This window comes from Petaurus breviceps, unplaced genomic scaffold (genome assembly GCF_028583685.1).
Source record: "Petaurus breviceps papuanus isolate PSGF00001 unplaced genomic scaffold, PetGlider_PUasm1.0 446, whole genome shotgun sequence".
NCBI lineage: Eukaryota > Metazoa > Chordata > Mammalia > Diprotodontia > Petauridae > Petaurus > Petaurus breviceps.
This window is the reverse complement of record NW_027186338.1, coordinates 3884129-3901431: the sequence shown is the minus strand read 5'-3', so window position 1 is coordinate 3901431 and position 17303 is coordinate 3884129. Positions and strand designations below refer to the sequence as shown.

At 51.2% G+C, this 17303-nt stretch overlaps 1 protein-coding gene across 1 annotated transcript; it reads left to right on the top strand.

Moving 5' to 3' along the window:
* The first annotated feature begins 681 nt into the window (after window positions 1-681).
* SH2D6 (SH2 domain containing 6) lies at window positions 682-16108 on the top strand. The gene is made up of 16 exons (XM_069101090.1): window positions 682-991; window positions 1131-1156; window positions 1442-1506; window positions 2020-2090; window positions 2246-2360; window positions 3137-3186; window positions 4506-4566; window positions 7164-7186; window positions 8200-8254; window positions 9017-9095; window positions 9684-9726; window positions 10127-10154; window positions 10679-10746; window positions 12766-12849; window positions 13030-13188; window positions 15377-16108. Exons 1-16 carry the CDS (start codon window positions 884-886, stop codon window positions 15503-15505), a joined length of 1164 nt encoding a protein of 387 aa, XP_068957191.1. The 5' UTR covers window positions 682-883; the 3' UTR covers window positions 15506-16108.
* The last annotated feature ends 1195 nt before the right edge of the window (window positions 16109-17303 follow it).

The following is a 17303-nucleotide window of genomic DNA, read 5'->3' as shown; positions in this document are numbered from 1 at the left end:
GGGGGAAAGCTTGATGATTTGCTCCCAACCTGAATACATCTAGTCTCCTCTCTCCAAGTTGGTCCCGACATACCTGCTCAGCTAGTCAGGAAGAAGAAATGAGAGCTGGAATGGAGCAGGGATACTTTCTGTCAGTCAATCAATGAACAAGCATTTATTAATCACCCAGTATCTTCCAGGCACTGAGAATACATAGAAAGGTCTAATCAGTCCCTGCCCTCAAATAGCTCATTCTAATGTAGGAGAAAAACACATAAGGAACTAGACACATACAAGCGACATACACAGTTAGATGGGTGGTAATCTTAGAGGGGAAGGCACTAGCTGCTGGTGGGATGCAGAAATACCACCTACAGAAGGTGAGAGTTGAGGTCTTGAAGGCAAGGAAACTAAGGATCTGATGTGAAGAGGGAGAAATGAGAGAGGGCACAGAGATGGGAAATGTGTATAAAAGAGCACACGGGCTAAAATGGAAGACCAGAGAAGTAAGAAGGATCCAGGTCATAAATAGCTTTAAACGATGCTGGAGGGAGCCACGGAGGTTTATTGAGTGGGGGGGAGGGGGGGGAGGAGGGAGGGTGATATGGTCAGATCTGTGCTTTAGGGACATTGCTTTGGCAGCCCAGCGGAGGACAAACTAGAGCAGGAAGAGACTAATTAAAGGTTATTGAAACAGTCCAAGAGGAGGCCAGAGCTGGAGTGGACCATGGACTGGACATGTGGATGATCCCAGGGTCAGGCTGGATTTGGAGCCAGACCAAACTGGGTCCCTGGGAGAGGAGGAAGAGGGGAGGGAGGGGTGCTGCGGGCAGAGAGCAGGGTGGGGAGCTGAGGTCTGCGGGTCTTCCTGGTACTCAGAGTCCATCACCTGCGGCTTGGAGAGATGCAAATCTCAGGGACAATAGGGTCCTTGTTGCCCCTGGTCCTACCTCCACTGAAAAGATCAGAGCTGCAGCAGCTCTGGGAGTCACTCCCTCAGCTTCCCTCTATGGTAAGGTGTTTCTTCCCTGGGACAGCTCCAGGTCTGAGGCCAGGCCCTCAGTGGGCCAGGCTCTGGGAAGGGTGGAGGGAGCCAGGGCAGTCTGAGATTCACCGATGCCCTCTGTCACCATCCTCTGTGTTCTTTGCAGGACAAAAGCGGTGGAAACAAGACCCAGTGAGTAATCTCCCCTGTCTGGCCCTTTCCTTCTCCCCAGCCACCCCTTCCCATAAGCCCCCCTGGCAAGGGCCTAAGCCTGGGCACAGACCTAGGGATGTTAGCCTCCATCCTACACCTGTTCTCTGCCCTCACTCCCCTCGTCCTTTCCATGGGAAGCCACTGTCCTTCAGGGAACCTCTGTGTCCCCCTGCCAGCTTCGGGGCAGCCCATCTCTGTCCCCGGGGACTTGAGCCCCTCAGCTCGAGGCTTCCTTGGGAAGCGCTAATTAGCATCTGCTTACAGGTCCCTGCCTCCCTTGCCGCCCCCCAGGTCGCTGGGTAAGCACCAGAGGGGAGAGACGCATCCAGGTGAGAAAGGGCTAGAGTTCTGGGCTGGAAGATCTGGGTTCAAATCCTGCCTCAGCTCAGCCGTGTGATTCAGAAGCGCCCAAGGTTCCTTCCTATGTCTGTATGGGGAGATAAGGTCCCCTAAGCAGGGAGGCCTGTCCCTCCTCCCACGGGCTCCCTGGGTCCTGGGCTGCCCAGCACCAGGGCTGGGGAGCAGGCAGACCTCTCAGGGGTGCCAGGGAGCCCTCTGCAGCGCCCCCATCTCGTTCCTGCTGGCATCGCCAGAGCATCTTAAAACCATCATTAGTCATGCCTTTGGGTTAACGTTGGCAGCCCCAACGTTTTTGTGCATTTCCTTCGTACTCCCTGGCCTTTCTCTGGGTTTGACAGTAGTAACCGGTCCATGAATGCCGCTAGATGGACTGAAGGACAGATGGGGGAAGCACACCGCGGGTTGTGATGTCCTACGGGGCCCAGGGGATTGCAGGGAGGGGGCTGGGGGAGATCATGGAAGGAGGCCGCTTTTTCCTGCAGTTTCCCCGTCCTGGAGAGAGGAAGCTCTGGGCCCGGCTTCCTCGGGCTCTCCTGGGCTTCCGAGCCAGTGGGTAAGGCGTCTCTAATTCCCCACCTTGCCCCCGCCCCGTGTCCTGATCTCGCCCCGTCTTCTTGCTGCCCGCTCCCCGGCAGACTCCCACCCTCTCCTCCAGCTGCGTGTCCTCCCGGTTCTCCCGGCTCTCACTGGTCCCTCTTCCCCCTGAAGGACGCTGAGGAGGAAGACGATGGAGAAGCAGAATACGAGCCTCCTCCTTGTGAGTCCCTGGCCCTCAAGATGGCCCCTGCCTGTCCTCTGGCCCTGGACAAGGAGCTGTATCTGGGTGAGAGCTGATGGCACAGCCCCCATGGGCCGGCATGGCTAACACAGCCCCGAAGGGCCGGGGGCCACCACCGACCCGGCCTCACAAACAGGTCCTCGGGGTTTGCTCTGCCCTCGTGCCCTGGGCTCCTGCATCCAGATGTGGCTTTGGTCCCTCTTTCTCCTAAGCTTAAGGAGCCATTCACTGCCTCTCACTCCAGGGAGCCCCAGGCTGCTGGGGGGGGGGGGGGGGGGGAGGAGAGCAGGGAACCTGCCCCAGGCTGGAAACAAGGAATGGGGCTGGGGTGGGGAGGAGCCAAGGGGGAGGGGGGCCCTGCGTCACCATGGAAACTGCTAGGGAATAATCTAGACCCTGGCACAGACCCCTGGAGGAACACCTCCCCGCCCCGCCCCCATCCCGTCCATCACCAAGGGCGTGCAGGGTACCCTTGCACTTTCTGTATTTGGGGAGAGGGGAGCCAGAGGGGGCTCTGGAGAGACGGCAGCAGCAGAGCTGTCTGGGAAGAGGCTCCCAGGACCTGGCATCTGGCTGCCCAGAGGGACCGGAGGTGGGGGTGGGGGTGGGGAGCTGGCCTCCTTCGGTTGTCATGGTGATGCAGCTCTCAGGAAGCAGGATCAGGCAGGAAGGGAGAGCAGGAGGGGCCTGAGGAGTGAGGGAAGTATCCGACAGTATGGAGAGGGGGGGCAGAGAGAGGAAATGGCGAACAAAGAGGGGGGACGGAAGCTGGGGGTGCTGAGTGGCCACCAGCCAACGTGGCGCTTGGTACTTTTTTCCAGACCGATCCATCACCCCTGGACCTCCCAAGCCAGTGCCCCAGCCCCCCACGGTGAGCAGCCTGGATTCCGCCCTCCCCAGCCTCTCACCTCCATCCAGCCGGGAAAAGCGCATCTGCCTGTTTTCCCTACATTTACATTTGAGGAAATCTGACTCGAGATGGAGGTGGGGAAAGGGCTGGAGATCCAGGGCACTAGAAATGGCAGCCTTCTGCCACTGTCCCTGCCCGAGAGATCTCCACTCCTTCCTCCCTTATCCCATCCCCCATTTCTTACAACCTCATCCTGGTCCATCAAGCTCCCCAAAGTCTCCCCATGACAGTGTTCCTTCTTCCCATCATCCCTCATTCTGACACCTGTTCTAACTGTTGGGGGTCCCCCACCCTATCCCTGACTTCCTGGTTCCATCCCTCCCTCCCTAAGCCACACACACACACACACACACACACACACACTCCCTGGGCTGGGTCCTGGCCTCGCTCCAGTCCTGGGGTGATGAAGAAGCCAAGCATCTGAAACATCCTGTGTAATAAGGGTCACCCAGAGCCCATCCACAGCCCCCTGCCTCCGCTTCACCAAGATACTTGCTTGTGGAGTGAGCTAATGGCTCTTTAAAGCAATCTTCTTTACAAAATATTGGATTAGAAGAGGGAGACACACACACAGCCACACACACACACACACACACACACTCTCACACACACGCACACTGACGCACCAAACTGGAAAGCCCAAGTAGGGAAAGTGAAACACGACAAGAAATTGGACCCTTCCCCTCATGGAACCTCAGATGGGCCTGGAGAGTCTGCACAGGCAGCATGAAGAGAGAAAAGCCAGGGGGTCACTTGGAATAGAAATAAATTCAGTGCTTCCCACTCAGGATTCAGAGTCAGGGGACCTGGGTTCAAATCCCACCTCTATCACATTCATGACCTGTGTGACTTTGATCAAGTCCTTCCAAGGCCTCAGTTTCCTAATCTGTAAAGTGAAAGGGTTGGGGATTGGGTGAAGTGGTCTCTGAAGTCCCTCTAGGACCTTGGGATCCTTTCCCAGGAAATTCCGGGGATCCTGGAGCTAGCTAGAAGGGACCCCAAATCCCTTCAACTTCCTCATTTTTACAATTGAGGAAACCAAGGCCACTTGGCCAGGATCACTCAGGTAGTAAGTGTCAGAGGGAAGATTTGGATCTGGGTCCTTTGGCTCTAGAAGTAGACTTTGGCTTTTGTCTCCTAGGACTTGGAATGCATGTCTCACACAGATGCCAATTCTCTGACTCCCCTGTCGCCTCTGCCTTTCCCCCGTAAATGACGTCAGCTCTGGCTCCACTCCCCCATTCCTACCTGCTTCTCTCACCCAGGCTCTCTTCCCACAGCTGCTGGCTGCCCTGAGCCCACAGAAGGCAGTGGGTGGAGGAGATCGCTTTGGGAGAAAAGGTAACAGGAGCAAAATACTAATAATACTTTTAATCAATTGCAAATAGTAATCATTTGATCCACCTGTACAAGTCTTCCAAACAATAAAATAAAAGATCATTATAGGCTAGCAACCTGTTCGAGGACCACGTCCACTAGAAACCCATTGAATATGAGAATGACAAGAATGAATAGCAGAATAGCATTTAGAGAGCTCAGCACAGGGCTTGGCACAAAGTAAGCACTTGATGAATGTTTCCTCCCTCTTTCCTTCCTCTCCCTCCCTTCTTTCCTTCCTCCTCTTTCTGTTCCTCCCTCCCTTAGACCTGGGTTCAGTTTCTTTCTCTGACACATCCTGTCCGGATGATCCTGGACAAGTCCCTTAACATCTCTGTGGCCTGGGCAACTCTCTGGGCAACCAGACTATTTTTTAAAATAGATTTTTACTGATATCTTCATTTTCGAAGGTTCACCTCTATGTCCCTCCCCCTCTCACCTCACAGAGAGCAATCTCTTCTAAGAAAGTATCAAAAGAAAAAGACAAAAAGGAGAAAATGAATTGGGCAAAACCAATCAATATATCAAAAAAAATTGGACATTCTATGCAATGCTCTATGCCTAAGGTTCCTCCCTCTGCAAAGGAGAAGAGGGAGAAATCTCTCTAAGATTATCAGTGGCAGGAAGACTGAGACCCGTATTGGTAGAGGGAACTTCTTCACTGGGAGTTCCCCAAACCACCATCTGCCTCCACACTCCCTTCTTACCCCTTGGGAGTGGGGAAAGATACTGATCATATATACATATATGCATTTATATGCACACACATATATGCATATATACACACATACGTGTGTGAGTGTATATATGCATATGTCTTTATCTATCTTCAAGTTTTACAAACTATTTTCCATGCCTTATCTCATTCAGGCCTCATTTTAGCCCTGTGAAGTGGGTATAATTCTTATCCCCATTTTACATAAGAAGGAATGGGGCTCAGAGAGTCATTTGCTCCCATCATCCAACCAGTAAACATCTGAGGCAAGATTCGAATTCATGTCTCCATACTCCTGATCCTCTCTGATTTTAATAGGATCTGGGGACCCAGAAGCATGTGTGCACTGAACCTAGACCCAGTACAAGGACTGTAGTCCTGAGACAGGCCCTAAACCCTATAACATCTCTTCAGACAACACCAGAGTCAAGGTCAAGGGTGAGCCCTGGCTTGAGTCTGCACTTTAATAATTCCCCATGTCCCAACAATCCTTTTTCTTTTTAAAGTGTTTCACTATATATGACCTCAGTTTGCCCTGCCTGGCTTGTAGAGTACCTGGTATTATTCCCATTTGAAAGATGAGGAAACTGAGGCCCATATGTATGTATATATGTATATAGATATATACACACACATATATATTTATATAGTGTTTTAAGGTTTGCCAAGCACTCTACACATTATTGCAGGGGCGGCTAGGTGGCACAGTGAATAGAGCACTGGCCCTGGAGTCAGGAGGACCAGAGTTCAAATCCGGCCTCAGACACTTAACACAAAAACTAGCCGTGTGACCTTGGGCAAGTCACTTAACCCCAATTGCCTTCCAAAAAAAAAAAGGCAAAAACACGTTATTGCATTTGATGTTCACATCAGCCTTATTTAGAGGTAGGTACTCTTTTGATCTCCACGTTACAAATGAAGAAACTGAGGGTGAGGAAGGTCAGGTGCCTTGCCCAGTAAGTATCTGAGGGAGGACTTAAACTCAGGTGTCCCTGACTCCAAGTTCCTCACCGTTACCCACTGTGCCATCCAGATACCTACCATCTCAGTTCATGGTAGACCTGCTATTAGAATGCAGGTCTATCCCCAACCAGAGCTCTTTTCCTGGAGCCCTGAGACCCATGGGCAAAGGGAAGAATGGCAGCAGCGAAGAGAGCTGAGAATACACCCAGATAAAATCCTTTATAAGGAAGCCATCAATTCCTGTCCAAGACAACAGCAATTTTAGCTCCAGGCCTCTAAAAACAAGTCACTGAGACAAGATTCTTCTAGTAGGAACAGGAAATATCTTACAGTAGAGGGAGTCTCTCTTTCCTAAGTCCATGCAAGGTGAGTCAGGACCCCTCCACACCACTCCCCTGCTTTTTCTAACTAGCATACCATAGGGTCCTGATTTGTCTCATCCACCAGAGAAGGTTAAGGGGATTGGTCCTGTTTTTAACAAATGTATTCAAAACATGCAATTCAAATAAATCAGTGTTAGCCTTCAAAGCTGTCACTCTAGAAGGGGGAAGTGAAATCTGTTTTACAATGAAAGGTGTTTGCTCCAAATAGTATCCAAAGTCTGCTTTGGGGGTGGCTGTTCAGAGCCTCTGGGTGGGCCAGAACTCCAACAAGACACCAAGCATTTGTCTGCAGTGTGTCAGCCAACAGGCCTTTTAATTACTTACCGTGTGCCAAGTGGAGGGGCTCAGTGCCGGGTTACCAAGAGAGGCAGAATGGAGCCTCTGGCCTCAAGGAGCCCACTGACTAATGGGATAAACCCCCCATTTGCTTGCTGGCCTCCAAGCCTCCATTCGGGGTCTCTTCTATTCTCCAGCACCTGAGTCTGTCTTTTTCCTTCCAGATGTGACTGCATCTGGAAGCACGGTGAGTGATCTTGGCCCTTTTTCTGCCTCCACTCTTTGGGACCTTAAGAAGGGAGTCTGAAAGGGGGAGACTCAAGGCCTGGCTGATGATCCCAGCACCAGGCCTCTAGAGAGCAGGTGAGCGCAGGCTCCTGCCATTCCCTGTAATAACCATAGGCTGGGTAGCTGCTATTGTTCAGTAGTTTCAGTGGGGGCTGACTCCGTCAGCAAAGATACTGGAGTGCTTGGCCATTTCCTTTTCTGGTTCATTTTACAGATGAGGAGACTAAGGCCCAGCAAAGGGAAGGGAATTACGCAGGTGCTGGTAGTATTATTCAAACCCAAGTCATCCTGGCTCAAAGTCCACCACTGAACCCCCTACACCAAGGGGCCTCTCCCTGGGCAGAAAGTGCAGGTTCACCCCCCAAAACGTGACTTAGCAGAGAGCTTCACCTTCCCATGATGGTGGGCCTATGTAGGACAATGAGGGGCTTCATCATGAAGACGGGTTGGATCCCCCACACTCAGTGCCTCCCATGGAGGCCCCAGGCACATGAAACCCATTAGAGGTCACTGGGGTATGTACCAAAGACCTCCCCTGGGAGACCTCCCATGCAGCCTTTAGCCCTCCTGCCCTGCTGAGGCAACATGATGCAATGGTAGGACCGAGAACTTGGACTCGGGAAGACCTGAGTTCAAATCCTGCCTTAGACTCTTCCTAGTTCTGTGTCCCTGGGCCAGTGATTTCACCTCTCAGCTTCTTCTATAAAATAAGGGGTTTGGCCTTAGTGACTTCTAAAGTCCTTTCTAGCGCTCAATGTATGATCCTAGGACACAAATGGATGTCCTCCAGCCCTGGGTGTCTGTGGAAGGGAGAGAGGTGAAGCCACAGATATCCTGAGATGGGAGAACGCTGTGCTCTGAGGCCTGGTCACCACAGCGGCCCTTCACTAAGGATTAGCGGCATCCCAGGCCACTAGGACCTCTGGGCATTTGGGCCTTTTCCCTTCCCACTTCCCCTCTTTTCTTTTCTAGGGTCTATCTGGAGGAGATGACACTGAGGAAGCCGTCTACCTGGAACCCAGTGTAGGTAAGCGCCCCCCCCCCCAACCCCCCGCCTTGTCTCTTCTGGGAACCCGGAGACGAGGAAGTCTCCCTTTCCATCCTGTTGAGGTTGGTTCCCCTCTGTGGTCTAATTCCCTGCATACTTGCTGACTTGATGGTGGCCCATCCCCTCTCATTCCCTATCCCTACACACACACACACACACACACACACACACACACCCCAACTCTTTCTTTGTGTGTGTGTGTGGGGGGGTATCCTTTCTTTCTGTCAATATGGAAATCCTTGGATATCAGGCAGGAAGCCCTGAAAATAGGGCCACATCTTATGAGGCTTGGGAGGGGATATGCTCCTTCCAGCTCTAAATGTGGAAAGCTTGCTGGTGTGGGAGTTGGAAGAGCTGGGTTTGAATCCTACCCCTGCTACGTAATACCTGAATGATCCTGGACAAGTCACTTCCTTGGCCACTGTCACCCTCTACGTATTGTCTCCCTGGGTCAGGGACTGCCTCCCTTAGACGTTTGTATCCCCAGCACGTGGCACCCAGAAAGCCCTTCGTAAATGCTATTTCATTCACTCTCCTCTCTGGGCTTCATTTTTCTCATTTGAAAATGTTGGACTAGAGGGCCACTGAGGTCTGGTCCAGCTACGGGTCTATGGCCCTCTCTTCCACACACTGCTCTGGCCCACCTAGGACTGATGGGAAGCCCAATCCGGGCCCTGCCCCCCTCCCCCAGTGGTCTCTAATCTAATCCTAACCAGCTCCAGACCTCTTTCTTTGCTTTAGCTTCACCTTTAAACAAGACTTTGGGTTCTCAGGCTCCACCCCCCCCAACCATGATCCCAAGACCAACAATGGCCCCCAGGTGAGTTGTCTGTCTACTCCTCTCTCAAATGACCCAAGTCTGGGGCCAGAGGGAAGAAAGAGAGTTCATATCCTTGGCCCTGGCTATCTCGGAAAAAAAGCGAATGAATGAATGAGTGGGAAAGCGTTTATTAGGTGCTAACTTGTATTCCAGGCAATGTGCTGGGAGCTAGAGATACCAATACAAGCATGCTAGATAGCACCTGCTCTCAAGGTGCTTACATTCTAATGGTAGAAGACCATTATATAAGGGAATAGAAAGGTTGGGGGGCTGGGGAGATGGTACAGGGCAATGTAGACCCTCAGGGGCCTACCTTGGATAGAGCCAAGTACTTGAACCCTGGCATCCTTCCAGATAAGATGAAAACTGACCTTTCAGCACCCAGAGCCCTGGCATTATTGTCCAGGTTCTGGCAAGAGGGAGATAAAGATGTCTGGGATGGAGGTGGGATGGCTTGACCCATTTCTTCGAGGGGATATGGCATTGGTGGCAGCAGGGGGATGAAGAAAGTCGAGGGCTCTAGGTCCCTTGGGGTCTGTCTCCTGACGCACGAGCCCTTAACCCTAATTCCCCAGTTCACTTTCATAGATCTGTCTACAAGCTTGCCTCTGTGCCCCAGGAAGCTCGGAGTGTGAGTATGACAAAAAGTGGCCAAGCCAAACGTCTCTTTGGAGAAGTGGGGGGCAGGGAGGCACAGGTGTGGAATTCTAAGTGCGGCCTTGCTTTTACTGAACTGTTTGCTTTGTCACAGAGAAAAACTCAGGGTGCAGGTTTCTGTAAATGACTTTGATGTAACAACAAAGGGCATTAATAATACTCCAAAAAAGGCACCATCATTGACGCACATGTGTTCATATGTGTAGGCATGTATGTGTGCCAACAGAGGAAACAAATGGAATGTTTGGGGCAACTTGGAGGGTGTGGGTGAGAGGAAGCTGGAGTCTGGGACTTTGCTGACTTCAAGAGGGAGGGGTTTGGAGGGAGGGTCTGACAGGCATGAACTGACCTGAACATTATTTCTTGTATTCCAGGGCACAGCAGATATGGCTGTAAGCCATGGTGAGAAAGGCAGATGTATTCATCCAGGACCCCAGGCATACCCCCATTCTACTCCAGACCCGCAGGCACCCACCCCCTGTCACCCCAACCCCCTAGGCACATATCCCCTGCCACCTCAGACCCCCAGGCACATCCCCCTCCCACACCAGCCCGCCAGGCACACCCACTGCTACCCCAGCCCAGTCAGGTCATACTGAAAGTCAAGAGAAAGGCCCCTCACCCCTCCAGTTATTATTCAGCAAGGGCTTTGTGCTCCCTTTCCATATCAAACCTAGGAGTCTCTTCTGCCCCTGCCCCTGCCAAGAAAAACCCCAACAAAACCCACCTAGTAGAGAGAGTGCTGGTCTCAAAGTCAGACCTGGATTCCAGTCCCATCTCTGATCCTTAGCAGCTGTGTGCTCCTGGGCAAAACACTCACCACCACCACCCCCAGGCCTCAGTTTCCTCATCCAGACAACGAGGAAGCTGACCTTTGATGCCCTCTAAGGGCTCAGACTTTTCATCTTCATATTCTCTTGCCCCAGCCCAGCCGCATCACCCCCTTTTTCCAGCTGGGAGGAATCCACCCACAGGGAGCACCCCGGCGGAGGAGGTGAGTGAAGAGGGTGGCTGGGAGGGGCCCGAGGGTAGGACCCGTCCTCTCCTGCTCTTGGGGCACCCCCTCCCTTCTGCATGACATGCCAGAAGAGATCTGGAACTACTGGGTTATTTCTAGGTATCACCAGGGCCTAGCAATCCATCTACAAGCATTTGTTCAACACCTACTATGTGCTGTGCATGTTCAAAGACACAAAGACAAAGAATGAAATAATACTTGTCAATCAATCAATTGGTAGATGTTTGTTAAGAGCCTACTATGGCCCTGTGCTAGGCCCCCGGGGTAAAAAGGAAAACAATGAAAAGACCCTGCTCTCGGGGAACTTATGTTCTAATGGAGGTGAAAATGTTCTCCTGGAGAGTTACATGCAAAATACATGAACAGGAAATACAGGTAACTTGGAGTAGGGGAAAGGCACCCCCAAATGGGCGAAGGGGGATCAGAAAAGGTAATGTTTGAGTTTTGAAGGAAACTAGGGGTTCACTGTGGCTGAGGTGAGGGTGGGATGGATTTTGGCTTTGGGGACCCCAAATAGGGAAGAGATGGAGATCCCCACAAGGGACACAGAAAGGTGACCCATGTTGGCTAGAGCATACATACAGTGCATGAGAAAGATGACGTACAACAAGGCTGAAAAAACAGATTGCTAAGGGCTTCAGTGCCAACAGAGACACTTCCATTTGGACCTAGAAATAAGGAGGAACCACTGGAGTTTATTATCTACCTCAGTCAGACCTCTGAGGTGGAATAATCACATGTTTGGACTGGGCAGAGGCCTTAGAGAGATAGGGAGATATTGCAATAATCCAGGAGAGAGGTGGCCTGACGTAGGGTGGTGGCCATGCAAGTGGAGGGATGTGTAGGGAAAGACACCAAGATTTGGATACGGCGGATGAGGGAGGGTCAGGGGTGACACTGGAAGGCTGGGAACGCCCATAACCAGAAAAGAGATGTGGGAAGAGGGGAGAGTTTTGTTCTCTTTTGTACACTTTGAATTTGAGATGTAGCTATCTAACAGCAGCTGCTGAAGCAGGGTCGGGGCTCAGGAGAGAGGCGAGGGCTAGATTCTAGACCTGGAACCATTCACATCAAGATAATAATTAAACCCACAGGAGCTGAAGGAGTCACCTAGTGAGAGAATGTAGAGAGATAAGAAAAGAAGAGCCAGGAGAAACTTTAGGGCAAGCATGTAGAAGAACGGGTCAGATAGGTAGGAGAACGGAGTCCAAGAGTGTCCCAGACACTAAGAGACAGGAGCATTAGGAAGAGAGGGGGCTGTGCACAAAGTCAGATGCTGGAGAGAAACAAGAATGGAGAAGCCATCAGATCTGGCAACTGGGACACCATTGAGGACTTTGGAGAGGGCAGCTTCAGGCAAGAAATGAGGTCCAAAGCCAGACTGCAAAAGCTGAGAAGCGAGTGAGAGGAAAGGTAGAGGGTACAAAGCCAAAAGGGGAAGAATTCAGTGAGATGAGAGTCCAAGGGTGGAGAGGCTTGAGGGAGAATTTCTAAGGATGGGTGAGACATGAGCCTGTGGGAAGAGGGGATGGAGCCAGTAGGTAGGGAGAGATTGAAGACTCCTGAGAGTGGGGGAAAGTACTGCAGGAGAGAGGAATGGATGGAATCAAGGGGATCATGTCTAGACCGGGGGATGATATCTAGGGGACCTCTTCATCAGAGACTGGAGGGAAGGAGGAGAGAATGGGGATGATATCTGGGGGGAAAGGGTCTCCTCTTCATCAGAGACAGGAAGGAAGGAGAAGAGAATGGGGGGGTAATGTCAAAGGGCTTTGATATGCAGAGAAGTGAGTTTGCTGGCCCATAGTAGGCACTTAGAAAATGCTTTTTGAATTGAATTGACTCTGGATCCTTTCTAGGTGTCCTAAACAATAGTCTTTAATTCACCCCTCCCCCTGCTTTAGAGCTGCCCCTTCCCACTAGCCACAGGGCTTCAGTTTGATCCTGTGTGTGTGTGTGTGTATTGTGGGTGGGTGTGTATTTTTATGTACACAGGAGGCCAGCATGCTGAGTCAGCCCTGGTATTCAGCACACTGTGACCGCCAGACTGTTGAGAATGCCCTTCTCTACCTCCAAAAGGTACTAGTCTGGACAACCCTAACCCCCAAAATGCCCCCTTAACTTTCCTGAGAATGCCTCTGCCCTAGAAACTGGGGACTGCCCTTGGACCTCAGGGTCCCCCCAGAGGGCCCTGGGATGGCCAGGCCTGAATGAGGGCTGGGGAGAGACTGCAGGCTGGTCTTGTGGTCTTCCGTGCAGGATGGCACCTACACCGTGCGGCCCAGCTCAGAATCCCAAGGACCGAAGCCCTTCACTCTGGCTGTGTTCTTCCACAACTATGTCTACAATATCCCCATCCGATGGCTAGATGCCAGGCGGCAATATGCTCTGGGTCGGGAGGGCAAGAGCAGTGAAAAGGTGGGTGCTGGGAAGAAAGGCTCAGACAGACCAGAGCCCCAGCTTCAGAGCAAGCCTGCCACTGGTCATGGGGCCTAAGAAGCCACCTGGGCCAACCTTTTCATCTACAAGATTCAGGAAGGAAACTGAGGCCGGGGGAGGGGGGAGGAATGAAGTAGCTCACCCAAGGTCTTCCAGGACGTAAAACCCAGAACCAATTCCCTCTTTCCATTGGGCCGCACTCCTCCTTCCCTCAGGGTACCCGGGACTTCACCCGATGGCCCGGGGATGCCATGCTAACATGCTTTCATAGCTCCAGAGTCAGGACACTTGTGTTCTGGGAGGTCACAGTCTCAGTCTCCTCATCTGCCAAATAATAATTCAGTGTTGATCATAGCACCCACTTCCCTGGGTGGTTTGGAGGCTCTCGCGAGATGAGGACCAAAAAGTTTTGTAAATTTTAAAGCCTTAGATCCAGGGGAGCTTTTCTCATTGTCCTCGTGGGTAAGGAGCCCAGCTATATAGATTACAACCCGAGCCATGGGCCCAGCTTGTGTGAATCTACGGCGTCCTCCCATAAACCAAGGAGTGCAGCTACAAACTTGTTTATGGGGAGAAGAGTGTGGGGGCAGCCAGGTTCCCTGGAGCCTGGCAGTGTGCACAGGGGCCTTGCCCAGTGACCCCACAGGGTTAGTGCCATTGAACAAATATTCACTTCTCCCAGGGAACCCTGATTCTGACCTCCTCAATACTAAAGTAAAAATAGCCAGCGGTTATATAGCCCATTAAGGTTTCTAAAGCCCTTTCCTTATAGTAAACCCTTGTCACCCCCTGGGAGGGATTGTTAGACCCATTTTACAGATGGCAAACTGAAGGGCAAAAGGGTTCAACAGCGTGACTGTGTGTCCTAGGTGGGATTTGAGGCCAGATCTCTGTCCTGACTCCTGAGGTCAAAGGTCCTGGATTAAGATTCTAGCTCTTAGGCCTATCACTCACCCTCCTTTGTCCTCAGTTCCTCCAGTAGAATGAGGTGTTTGGACTAGAGGGCCCCGAAGGTTCCTTCCCTGCTCTGTGACTCCAAGCCCAGCCAAGGTCCTTCCTCTACCACTGTGGGAGAGCCAGGTTTTATAAAATGGAACTGTGGCTTCATCGCTGTAGGGAGCTCTCACTCCCTGCTTCCGGACTCTGGCCTTGGAGAGAGCAGCTGGAAGCTTTCTCTCCTTTGCTCAGCCAGTAGATGCTGTGGAAGGGAGGACTAGAACTCGGGCCTTCCCGACTGGAAGGCTGACTCTCCCCCTCAGGTCATTCCCATCACCCCACACCAACTGAGAATAGCAGGGTGTGGCTGGTCCCCGAGGAAGGCTCCTCCCTGAAAGGCCAGATGAGAACAAGGTGACCACGAACACACACCTAGACACCAATAGGCACACACACCACCATTCCACATATACAAGGAACACACAGCCAACACATGCCACGAACACATCACCAGACCCCGAAACACACATAGCACCAATATGCCACCAGCACCCACATGCCACTAACACGTAACACTAACAGAACCAATGCACACCCGGTGTATGTACCACCAACTTGCCACTGGCACGCCTACCCCCCACCATGCACTCATACGCACGCTCCTAGGCACATAAACACACCTAGAACAACAGGGTACAATGTAAGGTTTTGGAAGGCAGGCACTGTTTGGTTTTTGACTTTGTGTCCCCAAAGCACAACATAGCACATAGTAGGCCTTTGATAATTGCTTGAATGAAGGAGTTACTCACTATGCAGGAATAAAAAAGAAAAAGTACGGGACAAGAGTAGCCAGTTGGAAGCTGGTCTGGAAAGAATGCTAGAAAGGAGCTGTGGAATGGTGGAAAGACCACTTTGGAGTCAAAGGACCTGGGTTCAAATCCTACCTCCCCTGCTTACATCTACGTGCCCTGGGCAAGTCATTCCTGGGCCTCAGTTTCCTCACCTGTAAAAGGAAGGGGTTGGACCAGATGGCCTCTGAGGTCCCTTCTGGCCCTAGATCTAAGTCATGGGTGGAGTTTAGGAGGGAAGGGAGGGCCTGGACAGAACAGAAGGAAGAGTAGAGGGACCCAATGGTCGAATCCCCTGGGAGAGAGCTCTCCCAGTCCGACTCTGGATCTGAGCCTTCCCTCTTCCGTCCCCCTCCCCCCGGGGACTTTGTTTCCTTCCCCAGCTTTTCCCCACTGTGGCCGCCATGATCCAGCATTTCTCTCAGCACCCACTCCTCCTTGTGAACAGGCACACCAGCCACCGCCACCACACCTGTCTCCTGTTCCCCACTAAGTCCAGGCCGCCCCAGTAGAATGGAAGACCTGGAGGCCAGGGGCTAGTTCACTCTTGTCTTAGTATCCACATCACCTAGACCAAAGAAAATCTGCAAATAATTCTCTTTAACATAGGTACTATTTACTTACTTTTAACTTACGTGTTATTTACCTAGCATTTACATAAGCTGTTTCCAAACAGGTGGGTTTCCACCTGGTTCTCTGGTCTAATGTCGACAAAAAACCAGTCAGATGACTGGGTTGGCTTAGCCATCTCCGGACCTTCCTAAGGCAGGGCCTGCTGCCTGGTCCTCTGCTCCCTGAATACCTGCCCTCCAGGAGGAGATGGAAATATGGGGATCCTGCCCTGGGGAGGGTGCCAGACAACTCTCCAGCTCTCAGATTCGTACTCTGGTGCAAGGGGATGGATGGAAGAGTGACTGAGTTTAGTCTTGAATTTGCCATCCAGTTAGGCGACCTGAGTGAATAGATTAAATAACATTTGATAAGAGCTTATAGTGTGCCAAATACTAAGTGATGAGGGTACACACTAGAAAAAATAAAGGTAGTCACTTCCCTCAAGGAGTTTACATTTTTAAAAGGGAGACAGCACACCTGGATGGTGGGTAGGGAGGAGCACTTTATTATTTTAAAATTTTTTAAAATTAACAAGTATCTGTCCCCACCCCTATTATTAAAATATTCAATAAAGAAATTTAAATAATTAAAAAATTTTAATAGTTTGATAACTGTATTTCAGTATAATTGCTTTCCTTTGTGATCCCATGGATTTTATCTTACACATTTAAAAATGTGATTGTGAGAAGGGATCCACAGGCTTTCCCAGACTGCCCCAGGGTCTCAGCACACACAAAAAAGTTCAGAAGTTAAATTTAGGGGCTTAAGGCCGCAGGTTCCCCACCCCTGTGTCTAAGAGCCCATTTTAGAAGCCTGGGGAGATGGAATTTATACTGGGGAAAACTAGAGAACAAAATCAGATAATGTATAATTATTTACTTCTCTGAGACTCAGTTTCCTCATTTGTAAAATGAGGGATTAGGTCCAAGTGACATCCAAGATCTTTGTCTGAAGGTCCTAAGCAGACAGACAGACAGACAGACAGACAGACAGACAGACAGACAGATAGATAGATAGATAGATAGATAGATAGATAGATAGATAGATAGATAGAATGAACAAACGACCGTTTATTAAGTGCTTTCTATGGGCCAGGCACTGGCCTAAGCTGAGGGCTATATACACAAATAAAAGTGACAGTCACACCTGCGAAATGAGAGAGAGGCTAGGGGTCAGTGTGGCTGGGACCCCTCGGGAAATGCTTGTCCATCCCAAGCAGAGACTCACCAATGGGTGAGCAGGCCTAAGGCAGGGGGCTGTCGCTAGTGGGGCAAGGCAGCAGGCCAGCAGAGGACAATCTACAGAGTAATTTGAGCTGGGAGGGGAGATGATGAAATCTCTGATTCTAAGGCCTGTAAGAGAGCGTTCTAGAACTCTGGGAGCTCAGAGGAGAAGGGTGCCATGGTGGGGGTAGTTTGGATAGCCTTGGTAGAGGTAATGGGTCTGTAGGAAGAGTGGGGCTGGTTGGGAGAGAAGAGCAGACATACCCTGGCTTCCCTGTCACCGTCACACCCACTATTCTTGGACAAGCCTTTTCCACACCCAGCCTCTCCTGTGCCCAACACCGCGGTCACAGAAAGACCAGTTCACCAGCAACACAGCAAGTCACTACACAGAATGCTGACCACTTCCCCAAATGTCAAGGGACCTCCCACCTCCGAGGGACCCATAAAATGTAAAGCTTTTTTCTTGTTTCCT